This window comes from Staurois parvus, unplaced genomic scaffold, assembly GCF_062004578.1.
Source record: "Staurois parvus isolate SC_StPar_1 unplaced genomic scaffold, SC_StPar_1.0 ptg000261l, whole genome shotgun sequence".
In the NCBI taxonomy this organism is placed as follows: domain Eukaryota; kingdom Metazoa; phylum Chordata; class Amphibia; order Anura; family Ranidae; genus Staurois; species Staurois parvus.
The window spans coordinates 798232-817953 of NW_028318057.1; the positions used below are offsets into that span (position 1 = coordinate 798232).

At 40.1% G+C, this 19722-nt stretch overlaps 1 protein-coding gene across 1 annotated transcript in view; it reads left to right on the top strand.

Annotated features, from left to right (window-relative positions):
- LOC149459393 (acidic mammalian chitinase-like) overlaps window positions 1–19722 on the top strand; it is a 37478-nt gene that overhangs the window by 6237 nt on the left and 11519 nt on the right. Inside the window, exons 2-7 of the mRNA XM_089681148.1 lie at window positions 12976–13085; window positions 13178–13207; window positions 14446–14647; window positions 15066–15122; window positions 15221–15392; window positions 17787–17911. Coding sequence (XP_089537274.1) covers window positions 13064–13085; window positions 13178–13207; window positions 14446–14647; window positions 15066–15122; window positions 15221–15392; window positions 17787–17911 — 608 coding nt within the window. The 5' untranslated portion in view covers window positions 12976–13063. The remainder of the gene's footprint in view (window positions 1–12975; window positions 13086–13177; window positions 13208–14445; window positions 14648–15065; window positions 15123–15220; window positions 15393–17786; window positions 17912–19722) is intronic.

Sequence of the window (19722 nt, forward strand, 5' to 3'; positions counted from 1 at the left end):
TATCTGCATTAAATTAGCCCTAGAACCAGCACATGCACCACTTCTGCTGTGATTGGACACAGCAGAACTTGATCAACAGGTGCCAGCAAATGGATGAGCGCAGGCACCCATTGATCGCTGAGGAGACTGACAGAACACAGCTCTGCCTATGTAAACAAGGCAGAGCTGTGTTCTGTCAGTGGCGATCTGCTAGATTTTATTCAGGAAATAAAATCTAGCAGATTGCCTAGTAAAAATCTCACATAGTAAACACAAAAACACTGGCTAGACACACAATTAACCCTTTGATAACCCTAGACATTTAAGCCTGTCTCTGCCAGTTTCATTAATACCTTGACCGTGTATATTTTTAGCATTGATCATTCTAGTGTCACTGGTTCCCACAAAGTGTCAGTTAGTGTCAGACTGTTCGCCACAATATCGCAGTCCCACTATAAGTCGTTGATTCCCGCCATTACTAGGATAAAGAAAAAATTCCAGTATATATACCGCCATTTGTAGATGCTAAAACATTTGTGCAAACCAATCAATATAAGCTTATTGGGGGTTTTTATACCAAAAATATATAGCAGAGTACATTTTGGCCTAACTATAAAAAAATTATTTTTTTTTTCTTTATTGAATATGTTTTATAGCAGAAAGTAAAAAATACTTTTTTTTTAATATGTCTGTAGTTTTTTTCTTTTATAGGGCCAGAAGTGGTCAAATACCACCAAAAGAAAGCACACCCTCCAAAAAAACATTTTTTGCAACTTTTTACTCATTGGGGCCTTTTCTTTTACCAGAGAATGACAGAGTGATGAAGTATGAGCTCATTTCAGCCTTAAAAGTCCAAGAAAAAGGCTGAAGATTGCCAATTTCCTCAAATCAGAAGTGACCACCAAATACTGGAAGTGATGTCATTAAAACCAGAAGTGGTCTTTTAACACTTTTCCTTGACCTTTTTCTGTTTTAAGCATTGTTGCATCTGTTTGGGGGACCTTTGAGCCCATTATGACAGCTTTTCTGCCTCTCTAAGCCTTTTTTTCAATATTTTGAAAGTTTAAAGAGGCACACCCCCAAAAAAGTTGTTTTGCTCCTTTTTACTCAATGCGGCATATTTTTTACTAAAGAATGACCAGAAGAATGAAATATGAGTTGATTTCAGCCTTAAAAAGCAAAGAAAAAGGCTGGGAAATAACCATATCCTCAAACCAGAAGTGACGTCATTAAAACCAGACGTGGTCGTTTAACACCTTTTTCCTTGACTGTTTTACGTTTTAGGGATTGTTGCATCCATTGGGGGACCTTTGATCCTATTATGACATCTTTTTTACTTCTCTAAGCCTTTTTCCGAGGTTTTGAAAATTTAAAGGCAAACACCCCCTAAAAAAATGTTTGTGCACTTTTTTACCCATTAAAGTACCTTAATGCAAAAAAATGACTAGAGTGATAAAATATGAGTACATTTCAGCCTTAAAAATCTAAGAAAAAGGCTGGGAAATGTCCATATACTCAAATTGGAAGTGACATCACTGGAATCGGAAGTGACGTCATCAAATCTAAAAGTGGCCCTTTAACACCTTTTTTCTTCAACTTTTTTGCATTTTAAGCATTGTTGCAACTATTTGTAGGACTTAGGAGCTTATTATGACACTTTTTCTGCCCCTCTAGGCCTTGTTTTTGTTTTTTTTGTTTTTTAATTTTAAAGGGGCACACACCCCAAAAACGTTTTTAATATTTTTACCCATTTCACCACTCTATACAAATCTAAATAAAACATTTTGCCTCTATTTACACTGTCCCTGTGCAATATATATATATATATATATATATATATATATATATATACACAAACAATATTGCCAAAAGTATTGTGATGCCTGCCTTTACACGCACATGAACTTTAATGGCATCCAAGTCTTAGTCCGTAGGGTTCAATATTGAGTTGGCCCACCTTTTGCAGCTCTAACAGCTTCAACTTCTCTGGGCAGGCTGTCCCCACGGTTTAGGAGTGTATCTATGGGAATGTTTGATCATTCTTCCAGAAGCACATTTGTAAGGTCAGGCACTGATGTCGGACAAGAAGGCCTGACTCGCAGTCTCCACTCTAATTCATCCCAAGTATGTTCTATTGGGTTGAGGCCAGGGCTCTGAGCAGGCCAGTCAAGTTCCTCCATCCCAAACTCACTCATCCATGTCTTTATTGACCTTGCTTTGTGCACTGGTGCGCAGTCATGTTGGAACAGGAAGGGGCCATCCCCAAACGGTTCCCACAAAGCTGGGAACATGAAATTGTCCAAAATGTCTCGGTATGCTGACACCTTAAAAGTTCCCTTCACTGGAACTAAGGGGCAAAGCCCAACTCCTGAAAAACAACCCTACACCATAATCCCCCTCCACCAAACTTTACATTTGGCACAATGCAATCAGGCAAGTACTGCTCTGCTGGCAACCACCAAACCCAGACACGTCCATTGGATTGGCAGACAGAGAAACATGATTCGTCACTCCAGAAAACATGTCGCCACTGCTCTAAAGTCCAGTGGCAGCGTGCTTTACACCACTGCATGCACATATACCAATCCAATTGTTTTATGAAATTGTTAGAGCTTCTGTAAATAGCCCTATAGAACAGATGGTGCACAGTCCACATGAGCTTTTCTGCCTCACTACAACAAGGTGTCACATAGCTGGTTGGAGGCCAAAGTGACGAGAGAGCTCCCCTAGTGGCTGAGTGCTGAGCACCCCTGAAGGTAGAAACAGGGAGTGCTGCACCCAAAGAAGCACGGGTTGCCTGTTACGAAGTAGCCTGAATGAATGAGGAACTTGAAATGGACTTTACCTTGGTGGTGTCAGCAGGATGGAAGACACTCCATATGAGCAGGTGAAGTCTTGCTTGTGCCATGCTACCAACAGGACAGGCGGAACTCCTGATGCTTAGGTGGATTGTGACAGGAGAGCAGAACAGGAGGCAGAGCCTGGAATCATGCACAGAAGATCAGTCAGGAGTAGAAGCAAGTGTGGTCACAGATCTAGCCAAGATCATACACAGGAGACAGGCAATAAGAGAAGTCCGTATAACAGGCCGGAGTCATACACAGGAGGCAGGCAGTAGCAGAATCTGTGTAACAAGTCGGAGTCAGAGCCAGGAGAACAGCCAAGACAAGTCCAGGGGCAACCCGAGTCAGCAATGGGTATCCAGAAGTAAAGCAACACAGAGGCACAAGGTAGTTGTTATAAAATCTTGCAGAAGTTTAGGGGCATACACATTATTCACTTGTTCCCAGGAACTTTCCTCAGGTGGGTATCCTTTCCATTTTATGAGGTACTGGGCCCTGCCTTCCCCTTTTTCGACAAAAGATAGTTTCAACCTTAAATTCCATTTCTTCCCCCACTGTGACTGGAGGTGGGGGTGGAGATTCTCTTCCTGAAAAGGGACCTGAAGAGACTGGCTTAAGCAGAGACACATGGAAAACCGGATGAGTCTTACTGGGGCTCAGCAGAATCAGTTTGAATTCCACAGGGTTAATTTTCTTCTTGATCTCAAATGGACCAACAAATCTTGGCCCCAAATTTGAGGAAGCCATATCTTGTCTCCAACGTTCAGATTTGGATTCCCTGTTCTTTTCCTGTCATAAAATTTTTTGTAATCCTCTTATGCTTTCCACATAGTTTCCTAGAGAACCTGGTAATTTTCTTGAATAAACATTAATCTGTTCTGTACGGCAGGCACTGCTGCCTCCAGGGCGGTACTTGGCAGGAAGAAGGGATGGAAGCCATACTTCGCCCAGATTGGAGATTACATGGTGGCAGTATGGATGGAATTGTTATAAGCAAATTCAGCACATGGACGCAACGTGACCCAGTTATCTTGAGAACATGTAGAAAAACATTGCGGGTATTGTTCCAGGGTCTGGTTTGTTCTTTCTGACTGGCCATTACTGCGGGTGGTAAGCGGAGGACAGGCAGACCTCTATTTCCAAAGCCCTGCAAAGAGCCTTCCAGAATCTGGAGGTGAATTGCACCCCTCTGTCTGACACAATGCTGCTTGGTAAGCCATGCAATCTTACTATCTCCTTGATGAAGATATGTGCTGTGTCCATAGCTGTGTCCACCAAATGCAAGAAATGGGCGATCCACAACCACCAGAATAGTAGTAAATCCTTCTGAAGGGGGCAGATCCACTATAAAGTCCATGGATATAATCTTCCACAGGTGGTCTGGGACTGGAAATGGTCTTAGCGATCTCCATGCTTGGGTGCAACTACCCTTGCTGCGGAGGCAGGTAGTACAGAAACTTACATAGTCCCTGCAATCTTGTCTCAGATTAGGCCACCAGAATGACCGCTGAACCAGCTCCACTGTCTTATAGACCCCAAAATGTTCGGCAAGCTGATGATCATGACAGGTCTTTACAACCTGAAGTCTGACCTCCTGAGTAAAAAAGATCTTGTCTATGTGCCAAAGGAGACCCTCTTGTCTTCTGAGCAAAGAGGTTTCAGATTTTGGGCACTGTGCAGAGGCTTGTTCGATTGAAGTCTTTAGATTAGACCGAATTAGTAGAAAATTCTGAGAGAACAGGATAGTGCTGGGGGCAGCAGCCTCAGGAGTCTCCGGAAACATGCATGAGAGGGCATCTGCCTTCCCATCCTTGGACCCCGGATGGTACGTAATGTGAAAGTTGAACCTAGAAAACTATAAGGCCCACCGAGCCTGACATGGCCTTAACCACTTGGCACATCTGAGGTACTCATGTGCTTGTGATCCGTGAATATCATGATGGGATGCGCCTTCCAACGAGTACCTCCATTCTTATAGTGCTGCCTTTATGGCCAACAGTTCTCGATCACTCCCATTGTAATTCTTTTCGGGCTGGCTCATCTTCTGAGAAAAGAAGGCTACAAGATGAAGTAATGCAGGCCGAAGTGACGAGAGGGCTCCTCTTGCGGCTGAGTGGAGAGCACCATTGAAGGTGGAAACAGGGAGTGCTGTGCCCATCGTCTGCGCACATTTCTGCGCAATTTACCGTGGCCATGCTGAGTGCTGGCAGATGTGTCCTCTGACACAAGGAAACAGAAAACTTTATTCAGCGTATACCATAGATGCAGCTACAAACTTATAAATTCTGCCATCTACTGGTTAAAGAATATATCACTACTGAATACTGAGGTAGCACAAAATACATGAATACTGTATTCCAACACCCCCACTCAAGAACTACTCCTTATATTAGTCCCAGTTCTATAAATATGTTTCTTGTAAGAGGTTTTGTCAAAGCATCTGATCCACTTTTATTTCTCATAGGTTGGAAGTCTTTGCATCTCATCCCATGAATCTGGCTCTGGTTTTAATGCTATGCAAGTAACATAGGACAGATGTTTGGCTGGGATGCCTTTGTTGCTTCTTGTTGAATTCCTATATTTGGATTGTCTGTGTTAATTTTTATTTCTGTATCACTTTGTTGCTTATCTTCATGTGACACTGATGTGGAATTTCCTTCAGCTTGAAGTGTTTGTGTTAGTGAAATGAAATTTTAAACACACTGAAGTTTCATTGATAATTCCACTTTACTGATGGTTACCTTGTTTGTGTTTTGGTTTACTGTTCTGTATCTTTTCACTGCACCCCACAAGTACACCTTCCTTTGTGCAAAGATATCATTTTGTACATTTCTCTTTTGGGATGTGCACATGGACTTTGTTTAAAAAAATGTTAGATTGTTCAAATTTCCTTTCCGTTCCACAGTTCATATGGAGTTTTCTCAGTTGATTTTCCTGGTAGTAGATTTTGTAGAGGACGGTTCATTCTTTCTGCAACCCTGTTTTGTTCTGGTTGTATGGTACAGTAGTTTGAAATATCATGCCATGCTTTCTGAGAATCAGTTATGTGTGTTATCACCTGTACATTCAGTTCCATTGTCTGTGCAAAACACTCTCACCATTGTGCCAAATTTGTTGCTTACTTGAGCTAAATACTGTTCAAGTTTGTCTGGTACTTCACTTTTGTTGTGTATCAGATATGGTGTAGTATAACTGAAGTTATCATCTATAAAAGTAAGAAAGTACCTTCTTTCCTGGAGTCAGTTTTTCCATTGAACTGCAAAGATCTGAATTAAGTCCACAGGGTTTTGTTTTTTTTAGCTCTGCTGTTACTCTGCTTTGGAAAGGCTTTTCTTGTCATTTTTCCTTTTATACAGCTGGTGCATTTCATTGTTTGATCAAATGGACTAATTTTTATTCCATTTGCATAGTCATTCCTGGTTAATTTCTTTATTATGTCAGGACTTCTGTAACAAAGCCGTCTCTGCCATATGTGAATGCAGTTTGAATGTTTTTCCTCTATGGCAGTATTAAACACCTCATTGCAGTTCAGCTAATATAGTTCATCTGTAATTTTAGCCTTTGCAAGTACAATATCCCCTTTTGTGATTGCAAAACTGTCACCTTGGAAGATTAGTTTCAAGAGAAGGGACATACAGGACATTTTTCACAGGTATGTTTCTGGTGACACTCTGTGAAATAGGACAGTAATAAAAACTGTCTCCTATTCCTTCTGATTCCATCAATTAAACTTATATATAAAATCTATATATAAAAAATCGAGCGCAGTGTATAGATGTAAATAGGGTAGCTGCTGGCACAAAAAGGCACCTCGAGAACCTCCAGAGTAAATGATAAAGAATGAAAGTGCAGCGCTAACCCAAAAAGTGACTAAACATATGATAGACCACATATGATTGTGGATCAGTAAAATGTCAGCGTAAGTTCATCAAATGTGTTGAGTATGCATACAGTCTCCAATATGTAAGGAACCAAAAGTAGTAACTTTCAGAAATGATAAGAGATAGTCAAATAATGCACTAACCAGATAGCGCATATTAAAGTGCATGGGGCATTTAAGACCTGCCCCTGGTGCTCAGCCACTGTATCAGTGGAACAAGGAGGTGTCATCTGTAGGGTGACCACTAGATGTCATCCATCCGGATGGAAGCTGAGTCCAGCCACTGTATTAATGGTTCAGGCGGGTGTCATCTATAGGGCGACCACTAGATGTCATCCGTTCAAGGAGGAGCTGTATCATGGATCCAGGGATGTCACTTGCAGATGTGTTCTTGCTAGGCTCAGCCCCAGGACCTTCAGGATTACAGGCTCCCCAGAAATAAAGAGCCCGTGGAAAAAGGCCTCAAATAGTGTGATAACGTTTATTATAGTTGATAAGTAATCAGAAAAGAATTTACTAACAAAGGTTCAGCTGCTCATAAACGGCCAGACCAGAGGTACATGTACAAAGGATAAACATAGCTTGGCACTTCCCTAACGCGTATCGTGTGAGTACACATCATCAGTACACATTATTTCTGGGGAGCCTGTAATCCTGAAGGTCCTGGGGCTGAGCCTAGCAAGAACACATCTGCAAGTGACATCCCTGGATCCATGATACAGCTCCTCCTTGAACGGATGACATCTAGTGGTCGCCCTATAGATGACACTCGCCTGATTCATTAATACAGTGGCTGGACTCAGCTTCCATCCGGATGGATGACATCTAGTGGTCACCCTACAGATGACACCTCCTTGTTCTAGTGATACAGTGGCTGAGCACCAGGGGCAGGTCTTAAATGCCCCATGCGCTTTAATATGCGCTATCTGGTTAGTGAATTATTTGACTATCTCTTATCATTTCTGAAAGTTACCACTTTTGGTTCCTTACATATTGGAGACTGTATGCATACTCAGCACATTTGATGAACTTACGCTGACATTTTACTGATCCACAATCATATGTGGTCTATCATATGTTTAGTCACTATTTGGGTTAGCGCTTCTGATTCCATCATTTGTCCATTAGCTGTGGTGATGGTTTCCTGTTTTACTCTGGTCAAGGTGAATAAAGAAATTTCTGTCATTTGTAATGTGACTGAATCAACACACCATGCCTGAAAAGATGAGGGGCAACTTTTAGATTGAAATCATATTCATTATCTGAAGAAAAATCAGTTTCTTCCATCACACTTTTGGTCATATATTGTTTAGTTTGTTTTTTTTTTGTTTTTTTTATGCATTTTATCTTTCCAAATCCTGCAATATGCTTTTAAATGGCCTTATTTTTTGCACACAAAGCATTCTCATGTTTCATGTTTCATGTTACTGTTTTTATTCCTATGTTTCATCTTTAAAGCAGACTCTATGACATAAACACCGTCACTATTAATACTTTCTGTTTTACGCATATATTCATCCATAAGCTTGCCCTTAACATATTCCAATGTCTGTTCATCATCTGCACATGCATCAAGTGCTGTGACAAGTGTTTCATAATCTACTGGTAAACCACTAAGTAATAATGCTAAGACATGAAAATATTTTATTACTTCTCTTACACCTCTCAGGTGTTCAACTATTTCCAAGGTGTGCCTTATGTAATTCTGCATATCCTGGCCTTTCATGAGCTTGGTTTGTTATAGCTTTCAAATCAAATACAATATATTGCCAAAATTAGCTCTTTCATGCACCTTTATATAATCCTTCCCACATTTCTTTAGCAGTTTCATACTTACATATATGTATGATTTGATTATCTGTGCTATGAGCTTTGTGTTCTTTCTCTATCCACTGATGTGAAGCTGAAAAAAAAAGTGAGCAGCTGCAAAAACTGTAGCTGCTGACTTTTAAAATACAGTCACTTACCTGTCCCTTGGTCCAGCGGTGTCCTCACCGCTGGTTTCACCGGCGATCTTCTCTCCCTGGTGCCGGCATCTGTAGTGGGGGCACCTAGCTGTGACAGCTTACGGTTTCACAGCCGGGTGCCCACTGCGCATGTGCAAGAAGTGCTGCGCTTTGTGAATGGCCCCGTAGTGTTCTGGGACCTGTCACGTATCCCAGAAGACTACGGGGAGGGAGGACAACTTCCGCTTCTGATTGTCTAGGTGATCACAGCGGAAGTGGGAGCCGGTACCTTTTGGGTGGAACTCAGCTTTAATTTATACATTTTTATGTACCTTTTCTTTCCAAGCCTGGTAGTTTGTAAGATTTTCAAATGAAAGGTTTGTTGCAATTGTGTTACTGGCCATTTTCTTTTATTCTGTTGCAGTCTTCCTTCTGTTGCTGTATCTTGCACATATTTGCTGTACTGGGCCCACAACCTGTTAGAAATTCGGAACAGACAGTGCACAGTCCACATGAGCTTTTCTGCTTCACTGCAACAAGGAAACAGGAAACTTTATGCAGAGAAAAGACACTGAGTATACCATAAATGCAGCTACAAACTTATAAACACTACCATCTGCTGGTTGAAGAATTTATCCCTACTGAGTACTGATGTAGTTGTTGCACAAAATACATGAACACTGTATTCCAACAGAAATAATCATTTTTATGCTCTGATCAAATCTACCAGATACTGATCATTTTTCCTACCGTTTATATCCAGTTTGATTTTTCAGGGGGATCAAATTGAAAATTAAACTTGAAAAGAATAGGAATAGTCTGGCGAAATCCATTCATTTTCAAGGTGATTGTGTGGTGTGTGAAGCAATTGATCAATGCTGAAGCTAGAGCCAACTGCTGTATTTGCAGGGCAAATGACAGACTGGAATTTTTAGCAATGGGGAGTGGCAGGAAAGGGAAGGGCATGCGTAGCATGTCAAGATAAAAAAAGTCCGTAATCAACCCCAGAAAAGTACAGTGTTACTATGGTGACAGTGAGCTACTCTGATGACATGGTGTAAACAACAAAAGTTACAAAAAAAAAGTTTTAATAATTTAATAGAAATGTATTTTTTTTTTTTACGTACTGTCACCAGTCAGTACTCCTGATCCCTGCCACACCAGTCATATGATTATGCTGTACTGCACTGGTGACAGTATGTAAATAAAAAATTGTAAAATAAATAAATAACTTTCCAAATCTTCCAAAAAATTGTGACAAAAAAATACAACTTAAAAAAACTCGCCATTCCTCTTACTAAATACCTCAGTCTACTTTCCTTAAAAGGGGTCATTTGTGTGGTAATTGTACTGTTATGGCATTTTAGGGCCTCAAGAATGAGATAGGCTGCCAATACATCAGGACTGATCAATTTTCAAATATATTTACCATACTTTGTAGACATTATAACTTTCACACAAACCAATTAATCTGAACTTATTGGAATTTAGCCCTAAATTTATGAAGAATAGTGGAAACCTCTTACGCTACTATGTACCCAACAGCATAGAACGGGGGGGGCTGCTAACACCCAATCATATACCAAATGGATAATAAGAAAACAATAATTGATGTATTGGTGCAGCGCTATCCTGCTGCTTCTATCTGTATGCCTATGAAGGAATAGCACCAGTGTGGATGGATATCATCCTGGCAGGGGAATCTGAAAGTGGAAGGTCCTTTTGATATTTCAGCAAGCGTTTTGGCCCTTTGGGTCGCTGCAAGGAGGTGAGGGGGCAATTCAGCCGTTTATGGATTATTTCCTATTGGTTGTCATGCTTATCCACTTTATCACCTGCACGTTTAAGAAGCTTGAAGAGTCCAAATATTTTGGTGTTTAGACACCTGTAAACTTTTTTTCTTTGGACTTGTTTTATGATTCCCTTTTTTTTTTTTTAATTTCACAATTTGTATTTAATTTTTTTTGTCACATATATGAATGTTGATTTATCACATCACTTGTCACTTATAAATCTTTGTCCCGCATTCTGGGATTATCACAGCTCATGTTAATTTGTGATAATTTTGTCCCACATTCTGGGATACATCACAGCACTTGTTATCTTGTGAAAATTTGTCCCACATTTTGTTACTCACAGATGTCACTGCCTCTTCACCAAATATTCTGGCATATTTAAAGCCTGTTGGTACGTTTTCTTGTGAGGATCTTGATCCCGTTATAGGGGTTTACTTTTACTTTATACATATATTGTTTTCACATCATTGTTAGTCCATTTGGACTAGTTTCATTTTCACTATTTTCCATCATTGTGTTTATGCGTTTTTCACTTCTAGATCGGCTTAAGGATCATTTCACTTTATGATCATATTTATTCACCTTATATATACAGTATTTGTAATATTTGTCACTTTTTAAGTGTGTTTCAATTTTGTTATTGAGTTTCTAAATTTATGAAGAAATTAGATTTTTTATTCTTTTATTGGATATGTTTTATAATGGAAAGTAGAAGATACTGTTTTTTTTTTTTCAAACGTTTTTGGTCTTTTTTCGTTTATATAATAAAAAATAAAAACCCAGAAGTGATCAAACACTACCAAATGAAAGCTCTATTTGTGTGAAAATATGATTTAAATTTCATTTAGGTACAGTGTTGCATGACCATGTAATTGCCAGTTAAAATGGCAAAAAAGGACCCAGTCATGAAGGGGGTAAAACCTTCCAGGGCTCAAGTGGTTAAAGATAAATTTAAAGTGTTCAATTCAGGGTTGAGAATTATACTATACAGTTAGCTTAAAACAATCAGAATTTTTAAATTGATTAACTGGCTCCCAACCGCGCTATAGCTGAAGGACGGCTACAGCACGGTTGTGTAATCCATGGACGTCATTCCAGGACACGCCCCCCTGCGCGCCCCCAGCAGCGCGCAACCGGCCCCGCCAGTGATCTCTGTGTCCTACAGACACAGCTGATCACGTGGTATGGTAAACGGCCAATCATGGCAGCTTTTTACCACGTGATCAGCTGTGTCCAATGACACAGCGATCACTGGGTAAATACAGTTGTCGGTTATTGGCTGCACTTTCCTCATGCTGTCACAGCATGAGGAAAGTACTGCCGAGAACCGGTGATTGTCAGCGAAGGGATCCGCACTGATCATCAGGGAACCGATGATCAGTGCCCTGATGATTAGTGCCCAGCAGTGCCACCCACCTGTGCCTCCCATCTGTGCCCAGCAGTGCTGCCCTCCTGTACTCATCAGTGCCACACACCTCCATCAGTGCCACCCACCTGTGCCCATCAGTGCCACCCACCTGTGCCACTCAGCAGTGCCACCCACCTGTGCCCATCAGTGACACCCACCCGTGCCACTCAGTGCCACCCACCTGTGCCACCCAGTGCTGCCCAGCAGTGCCACACCATCAGTGCTGCCTATCAGTGCAGCATCATCAGTGCCAGCTCTTCAGTGCCGCCTATCAGTGCCTCCGACCAGTGCCCATCAGTGCTACCTATCCGTGTCCATCAGCACTGCCTATCAGTGCTGCCTATCAGTGCAGCCTCATCAATGAACATCAGTGAAGGCGAAAAATTACACCTGTTTGCAAAATTTTATAATAGATACAAAGAAAAACTTTTTTTTTCACATTTTTTGCTTTTTTTGGTTTATAGCGCAAAAAAATAAAACACCCAGAGGAGAGTAAATGCCACCAGTAGAAAGCTCTATTTGTGTGAAAAAATTATAAAACTTTCATATGGATACAGAGTTGCATGACCGTGCAATTGTCATTCAAAGTGTGACAGCGCTGAAAGCTAAATTGGCCTGGGCAGGAAAGGGGTATAAGTGCCCGGCAGGCAAGTGGTTAAATTTATTGTGATCCAATACCTCAGAGCCAACCAAGAAGCATTGAACTGGTAGTGAAAATCATTTGACCATTTCTATTGTTAATCAAAATATTGAACGTATTGTTTCACCAGCATTAGATCATAAAACATGGAAAAGGACGCAAGATTACCTTACAAATTGTAATGTTCTGAGAAACTTAAAAGCATTGCAGAACATCACACTTCCATGTTTTACATGTTTGCAAGCTGGAAACCTAGAAACTGACTCAAAGATATGATTCTGATAAACACAACATCTGATTAGTTTCCCTTTACAAGCTTTGCCAATGTCATAATGCTAACCAATAAACATCTCAGCTTGAGTGCTTTGTATTGGGGCACATCCAGCTTAGCTAGTGTAAGCAACGTTTGACCTAAAATATGAAGCACTGCTGTACTGTAATTACATATTTAAAATCATGCTTTATCTTTGATGTCAACAAAAGCAATATGTGCAGGGCATTCTCCAACAAAGTGAAGGTGACTGATGCCTATATAAGTGAGAGCTGACATTAATGTGCCTACTTCATCAAGATGAACAAGTTACTACTAGCGGGTAAGTGTCTTCTAACTCGCTTGTACAAAATCTGAGGTCTATTTGGTTGTGGCATCATTACTCATTTTTTTCCCCAAATATTTCTATTTCAGGTTTGGCCCTCCTACTGCATGTGCAGTTAGGTATGTGTAAAAAAAACCCAACAATATTGCCTTGTATTTTCTATTTACATTTTGTGTCAAATAATTATCATACATTAGTGCCAAGATGCATGGACAGAACTACATATACTTGCTGCTAAGTTTAGTGATGACATTGGTTCCTCCAAGAACGAATTGTCTTTTTGGGCTTCAAAGAGGAAGGCTTTTCTGATACTTTCCAAGTACCTTCAAATATGGGGTCTGACCATGTTCTTAAACTGAAACACTCAGTACATATTTCATTGAATGCAATGTTTGTGCCATGACTACCCAATAACTACCCGATAACCCAATAACTTACACTGTTTTCCCTGAAAGGGGTCAATTGGTAGAGTGTTCTGAGCAAACTTGAAGCATGGTCATCTTCTACATCCAGCTCCTATGAAGACATAGCCTAAGACACATCAAGGCACAAGCTCAATACATACTTCATTGCATGCAATATTTGGACCATGCTTCACCTTTGACTTTTACTGTTTTCTCTAAAAGGGGCTAATTGGGAGAACAGGTGAAGCATGGTCATCTTTTGCATCCATGAAGACATTACCTAAGACATATCAAGGCAAAAGCTCTGAATCCTATTTTGCATGCAGCGACTGTGCTGCGATATCATAAGACACAGCACTGATTGTAGCCTTGTAACCTACTTGGTGAACTCTGGCCATCCATGGCACTACATGAGTGTAAAACGGGATCTAGACAACTAATATGGCTCCTCAGCTGCACACATATTGTACTTTGAAGGATAATCTTACCCAGGAACACTCAGCATTCTGCAGCACATAAGTCAGGCACACCATGTGCCCTCTGCCTCTGCAGAAGTGGCCAGGCTAAACAAACCGCATGTTATGTCCACTGCTTAGCATCAGCCCAATCAAAAGTCAGGGCTATGCACACAATACAAATTCCTATGGAAGCCCACTTGCCTCCTTCCTCCATTTTTGTATTTTTTGTCCTAGTACCCATTCATGTTCAGGTTTCTAGATGTTTTATAGCTTATTGTTTCAGTGTCCTTGTATGATAACCAGTAAAATATGTGAGTTTGGCAGATTTGCTTTAATTTACAGAGAGCTCTTCAGGGTCATGCATTTATAGATAGATGTCTATGCTTAAGAGCTGAAAAGTGTGCAGATTTCATTATTTTCCATCTTAGAGTATTTTTGTAGATGCCATCCATTTTTAGTGCTGCATTGACCGTCATTCTGTCCTTACCTAACTAGGTTCTTCTTTCAAATTGGTATGCTACTTTACTAACTGGGCCCAGTACTACCCTGGAGCTGCGAAGTACATGCCAGATAATGTGGACCCCTGCATGTGCACTCATCTGATTTACGCCTTTGCCACCATGACCAACAACCAGATTCAGACGTTTGAATGGAATGATCCAACCCTCTATGCTTCCTTCAATGGCCTGAAAAAATAGTATGTAAACCTACACTCTGGATTTAGGAAGTAATTGTTCTTTATTCAGTTGCCAAATAAACAGAGGACAGTTCCCTTATAGTTTAATTTTGTCTTTGATTAAGCCCCAGTTCACACTGCTGTGACTCATCATGAGATTTGCGACAAATAAAGTCGCATGACAAGTTGAAACATTTATTTCAATGGGTGCAGTCTTAATAAATGCGACTCAAGTCGCAGCAACAAATTAAAAAGGTTCCTGTACTACCTTTCTGTGACTTTGGTAGGACTTGAGTGCCATAGACTGCAATGTTAAATCACAAAAGTCCCAAGTTGCACGACTTTGGGGTCACAGCTGTGAGAACTGAGCCTAAAGGCTGCAGTTATTGAATGTTTTATTGGTTATCAGCCAAGAAAACATCCCCGTTTTTGTTTACAGCAACAGTGAATTGAAAACACTTCTGTCTGTCGGAGGCTGGAACTATGGAACCTCTGGGTAATAAGATACTATTTGTCATACATGTTATTTGAGTAAAGTAAGATACGTTTACCACTGCCACTTACAACAAAACAAAACATTGCCTTTATTTTCAGGTTTAACACCATGGTTTCCAGTTCTGCAAACCGTCAGACTTTCATCAATTCTGTAATCAGTTTTCTGAGACAGTATGGGTTTGATGGCTTGGATATTGACTGGGAGTATCCTGGAGACTCAGACAGAGGAAGTCCTCCACAAACCCAACAGCTCTTCTCTGTCCTGCTGCAGGTATAAAGCATTATTTCTACAGTTATACTGTAGGCTCCTAGGTTATGTGACATAACTTGTTTATGCCTATTTGTTTTAATTACTAAGAAGCTCACATTATAGATAGCATACTAGCTTACCCATCTCAGTTTTCGAGAGAAGATTCTTTTGACTCCAGCCTAGGATACTTTCTTGCAAAACATAACCAGGAACTGTTTTCATTAGTTCTGTTGCACTGTTGGTACTTTTATTCTCAGGGCCACTGAATACCACAACCCTCTGCACTATTTTGAGTCCAAAATCAGTTTCACAAAATCTAGCTGGCATTAAAATCAGCGGTACACATAATGGACCTTTGCGCTTTCACAAATTATTTCCCACTACTTTCTGCCATGAGATAATATAGCAATTATCATCTCAAGATGGTGTTTCCATAATCTTATTTTCAATTGAAAAAAAATGTAAAATCATTATCTCTTTGCGACATTTTGCTAAGGGTGACTGTTTTAGGACTAGGTCACATGCCGTACATTTTTAATTACTTCCTTACCAGGCCAATTCTGACATTTTTCTCCTACGTGTGAAAATTATAATTTCTTGCTAGAAAATACTTAGAACTCCCAAACATTACATTCTTTTTTAAGCAGAGGCCCTAGAAAATAAAATGGTGTGTGCTTTTTTTTATCTCATACGGGCAATTTTTTATCTCACGCGGTATCTGCACAGCAGTTTTTTTAAACACAAATGTTTTGGAAAAAATACACTTTAATGAATTTTAGTCAACACAAACACAATATAATACCCAGTTTTGTAAAATATAAGAGATAATCTTGCACTGAGTAAATACATACGTAAAATGTCAGACTTTAAAATTGCGTATGCCCATGGAGCAGTGCAAAACTAAGGTAGCAAAAATTCTCCATAGGTGATATTTTAAAAGCCTTTATAGCATATCAGCTTAAAATTACACAGGAGGTCTGGTGCTAGAAGTATTGCTCTTATTCTGATGTTCCCAGCAATACCTCAGATGTGTGGTGCGAACACCGTTTACATATGCATGTGGGAATTACGTATGTGTTCACCTTTGCATAAATGGAGGGGAGTGCAGGGGCACTTTACATTTTCTTTAAAATTTTATTTTACTTATTTATTTTTTTTACACAGTCTCCTTTTTTTGGGGGGGGGGGTCACAACCCTTGTGGTAACTGGAGCAGTGACATGTCCACTTTTCATGATACATCTGGGATATATTAGGGCCCAGATCTCTCCTCTGCCCTCAAAAGCATCTGATCTAGCCAAGATCTGTTTGGTCAGATGCATTCACAAGCCAGTATTGGCTTGTTTACATCCTGGCAAAACTGGAAGTGGCAAAATACTCATCACCTCCAGTTTCTTATACCATAGAGATGATCAGGTAAGTTCCAGTCCTCAGTCATCTCTATGGTAAGCCAGTGGAACTTCCGGCTTCATGGTCCTGGGCTCTCCGGTCCCACCAGAAAGGTGCCGGGAGAAAGGGGGCCCCTCCTACCGCTTGTACAACCGATTCAGTAGCTGTTTTGCCACTCGGATTGCTTTTATATTATCCAGCATGGCCAGCCTTAATTTTGGGATGATGTCTGCAGCTGAAGGCATCATCCTGGTATAACCACTAAAAGTCCAGGACGTCATATGATGTCCTAGTGGTTAAAGTGGCAAGTGCACATTTTATCTTCCTCACTCAGTTGTTCTTTAACATATTATATTCCCATTTGTTATTCTAGGACAGTGATATTAAACTGGGGTTGTTTGCTTTGTTGCCCTTGTTATGATGAGAGATACTACAGAAAAGTGATGCTCCTCTTCCGTGAAGTGTATAAAATGCTAAAAATCACTTTGTAAACATGACTGAAACATTCTCTGGAGTTTTTTTAATAATTAGAAATGCATGTTGTGTTTCTTATAATTTTCCCCACTGGCATGCTACTATCAGATGAGGAAGCAGATGGTATGGATATTAGGATGATAGGATAGGATAATAGGATGTTCATGTTGGTAAATGGTGAGCTCTTTAGATCTGTTACATGAGCAGAAAGCACACAATGTGTACCACGTACTGTATATGTGACAGAAGTTCACAGTGAAAAATGCTGTTTAGAAATTTTATCAGTGAGTATTTGTTAGAGTCAATACTGAAGTTTTCTACCTTTTTTGCTAACTTAAATTATTGTTATTATACGATCATGATTATTTAGCTGCTCATTTGATCAGAATGACTGCTAGGCAAATAGCATTTTCCAGAGGAGAGGACAGTAATGGCAGCTTATGTTTCTTTTAGTACAGGAGTCCTTTAAATAGGCAAGCATCTGCTATTTGTCCCATATTGATAGACAGGTGAAGAGAGTTCTCTGTTTTATTAATATTTCTGCCCTTCTGTAGGAAATGCAAGCTGCGTTTGTTCAGGAAGCAAGTCAGACCAACAGACCTCGTCTACTCATGTCTGCAGCAGTATCTGCTGGCAAGTCAACAATTGAAAATGGATACCAGATTCCACAGTTATCTCAGTAAGTGCCCATAAATATAGATGGTATATTTTAAAACCTACTACCTTCACCTCTTTCTATATAAACATGGTAGAAGCAGTTTTGTATACATTTTTTGGAACAAATATTTTAATAAACATTGATTCAAATACTGTTAGGAGTGGATAAGATGAAAGCTTGTCTACTTTATCACACCTGATTTCTACATCTTATCCAATTCATATGCAGACCACAAAATTAATGTCTATGAAGAATCACATATTGCTAATGGTGTGTGAAGTGGCACAAGCATTCACTAGTTAAAACAGAACTACACTGCATCTAAACACCAAAAATCAAAATGTAAAAAAACAATTAACTAATTTTTAACACAAACATACCCACCTATCCATGTCTCAATGCTTTATTTTGCTGAGAAATCACTTTGTAAAACATCTCCCTAGCATGTAGCATTTACTTCCTGGAATCCATCTGCTGTTAGCTCAGGCACGCAGGCGGTTGGTGTGTTTAGCTTAGCTTAGGTTGGTGAGAAAACACTCCTTCCCCTCCTGAAGACTCCTGGGATGTATGATATCATTTGCCTAGGCCTGGAAACCAAAAAGTAACTCAAGAAATGTAAAAAAAAGTTTAAATCAAGTAAATATAATATACAGTACCTTCCTATCTATTTACTAATGCTAGCAGAATGTGGTTTAAAAATAGTCAGTGTTGATTGAGAGAGTGAAGGTCCACTTGTATTTTGTTTATTATTATGATCATGATTATTTAGTGGCTCATTTGATCAGAATGTCAGCCTACAATAGCATAGAAAGCATGAGCCTTCTAGATACAACAGAGACAAGGACAGGAGCCTGCCTGAGCTCTGGAACGATAACCAATGGCCTGACCTGAATAGCGCAGTCTAGGAAACCTGCACTCGTTGACTGACTGGAGAATTTCCATATCCATCTAATGGAATGGTGAGTCTCAAATTCAGATTTAGGAGAGCTGTTTTGCCTTTTGACTTTACGATGTGATACATACTGAAAAAGTAGGTATGTACATTGCTCATTAAGGGCTATTCCAGATGTGTTTCTGCATGCGAGCTTTTAACACATTTTTGATGCGTTTCTGAGGTACATTCCGGAAGCTTATTTTTCTATTTTTTTTCCTGTTTTTTTTTCTCACTGTACTGGGGTCCGGTGCATTTTTTATGCATTTTTGATGTGTTTCGGTGTGATTTTTTTGTGCATTTTACCACTTTCCCATACAATCAAATGCAGGCAAAATGCAGTAATTTAACTCTGGGCTGATCATTAGCCTTAAAATGACCAATCCAATTTATTTTAAATATCCCTGCCTGATATACCATACTTTGAATGACAATTAGGACCAGTATTGTCGCTAGGCCCAAGTAGCTGGGCACACACCCCATCTCCCCTGCCAAGCGACCCAGGTCTTATATCCAAGGTTTCCATTACTGTGCAAGTGTCTCTGAATATACTCAGTATACAATACATTTGCCCCTATGTATACTTGATATGCTGTTTCAGCACTCTGTAGTCCTGTCTGTACAGTAGCATAGTAGTGATAGAGTAGGCATCAACCTGTGCCACTACATCAGCGGCCAGGTCATCTTAGTGTGCCTTCAGCAGGGCTGGCACATTCTCTTTCCTAAAAGATGCCACCATCTTTGAATGTGTCACAAACAGAAAACAAGAGGAACAGCACTGGAATGACTGCAACTGCCTGCAACTAGCTGTGCCACACAAAGGCTAGATGAGGGCTATAGTTAACTTCTCTTTGGGACTATAATTCCTTGACTGAAAAGGGGCTTTTAATTATTAATTGCT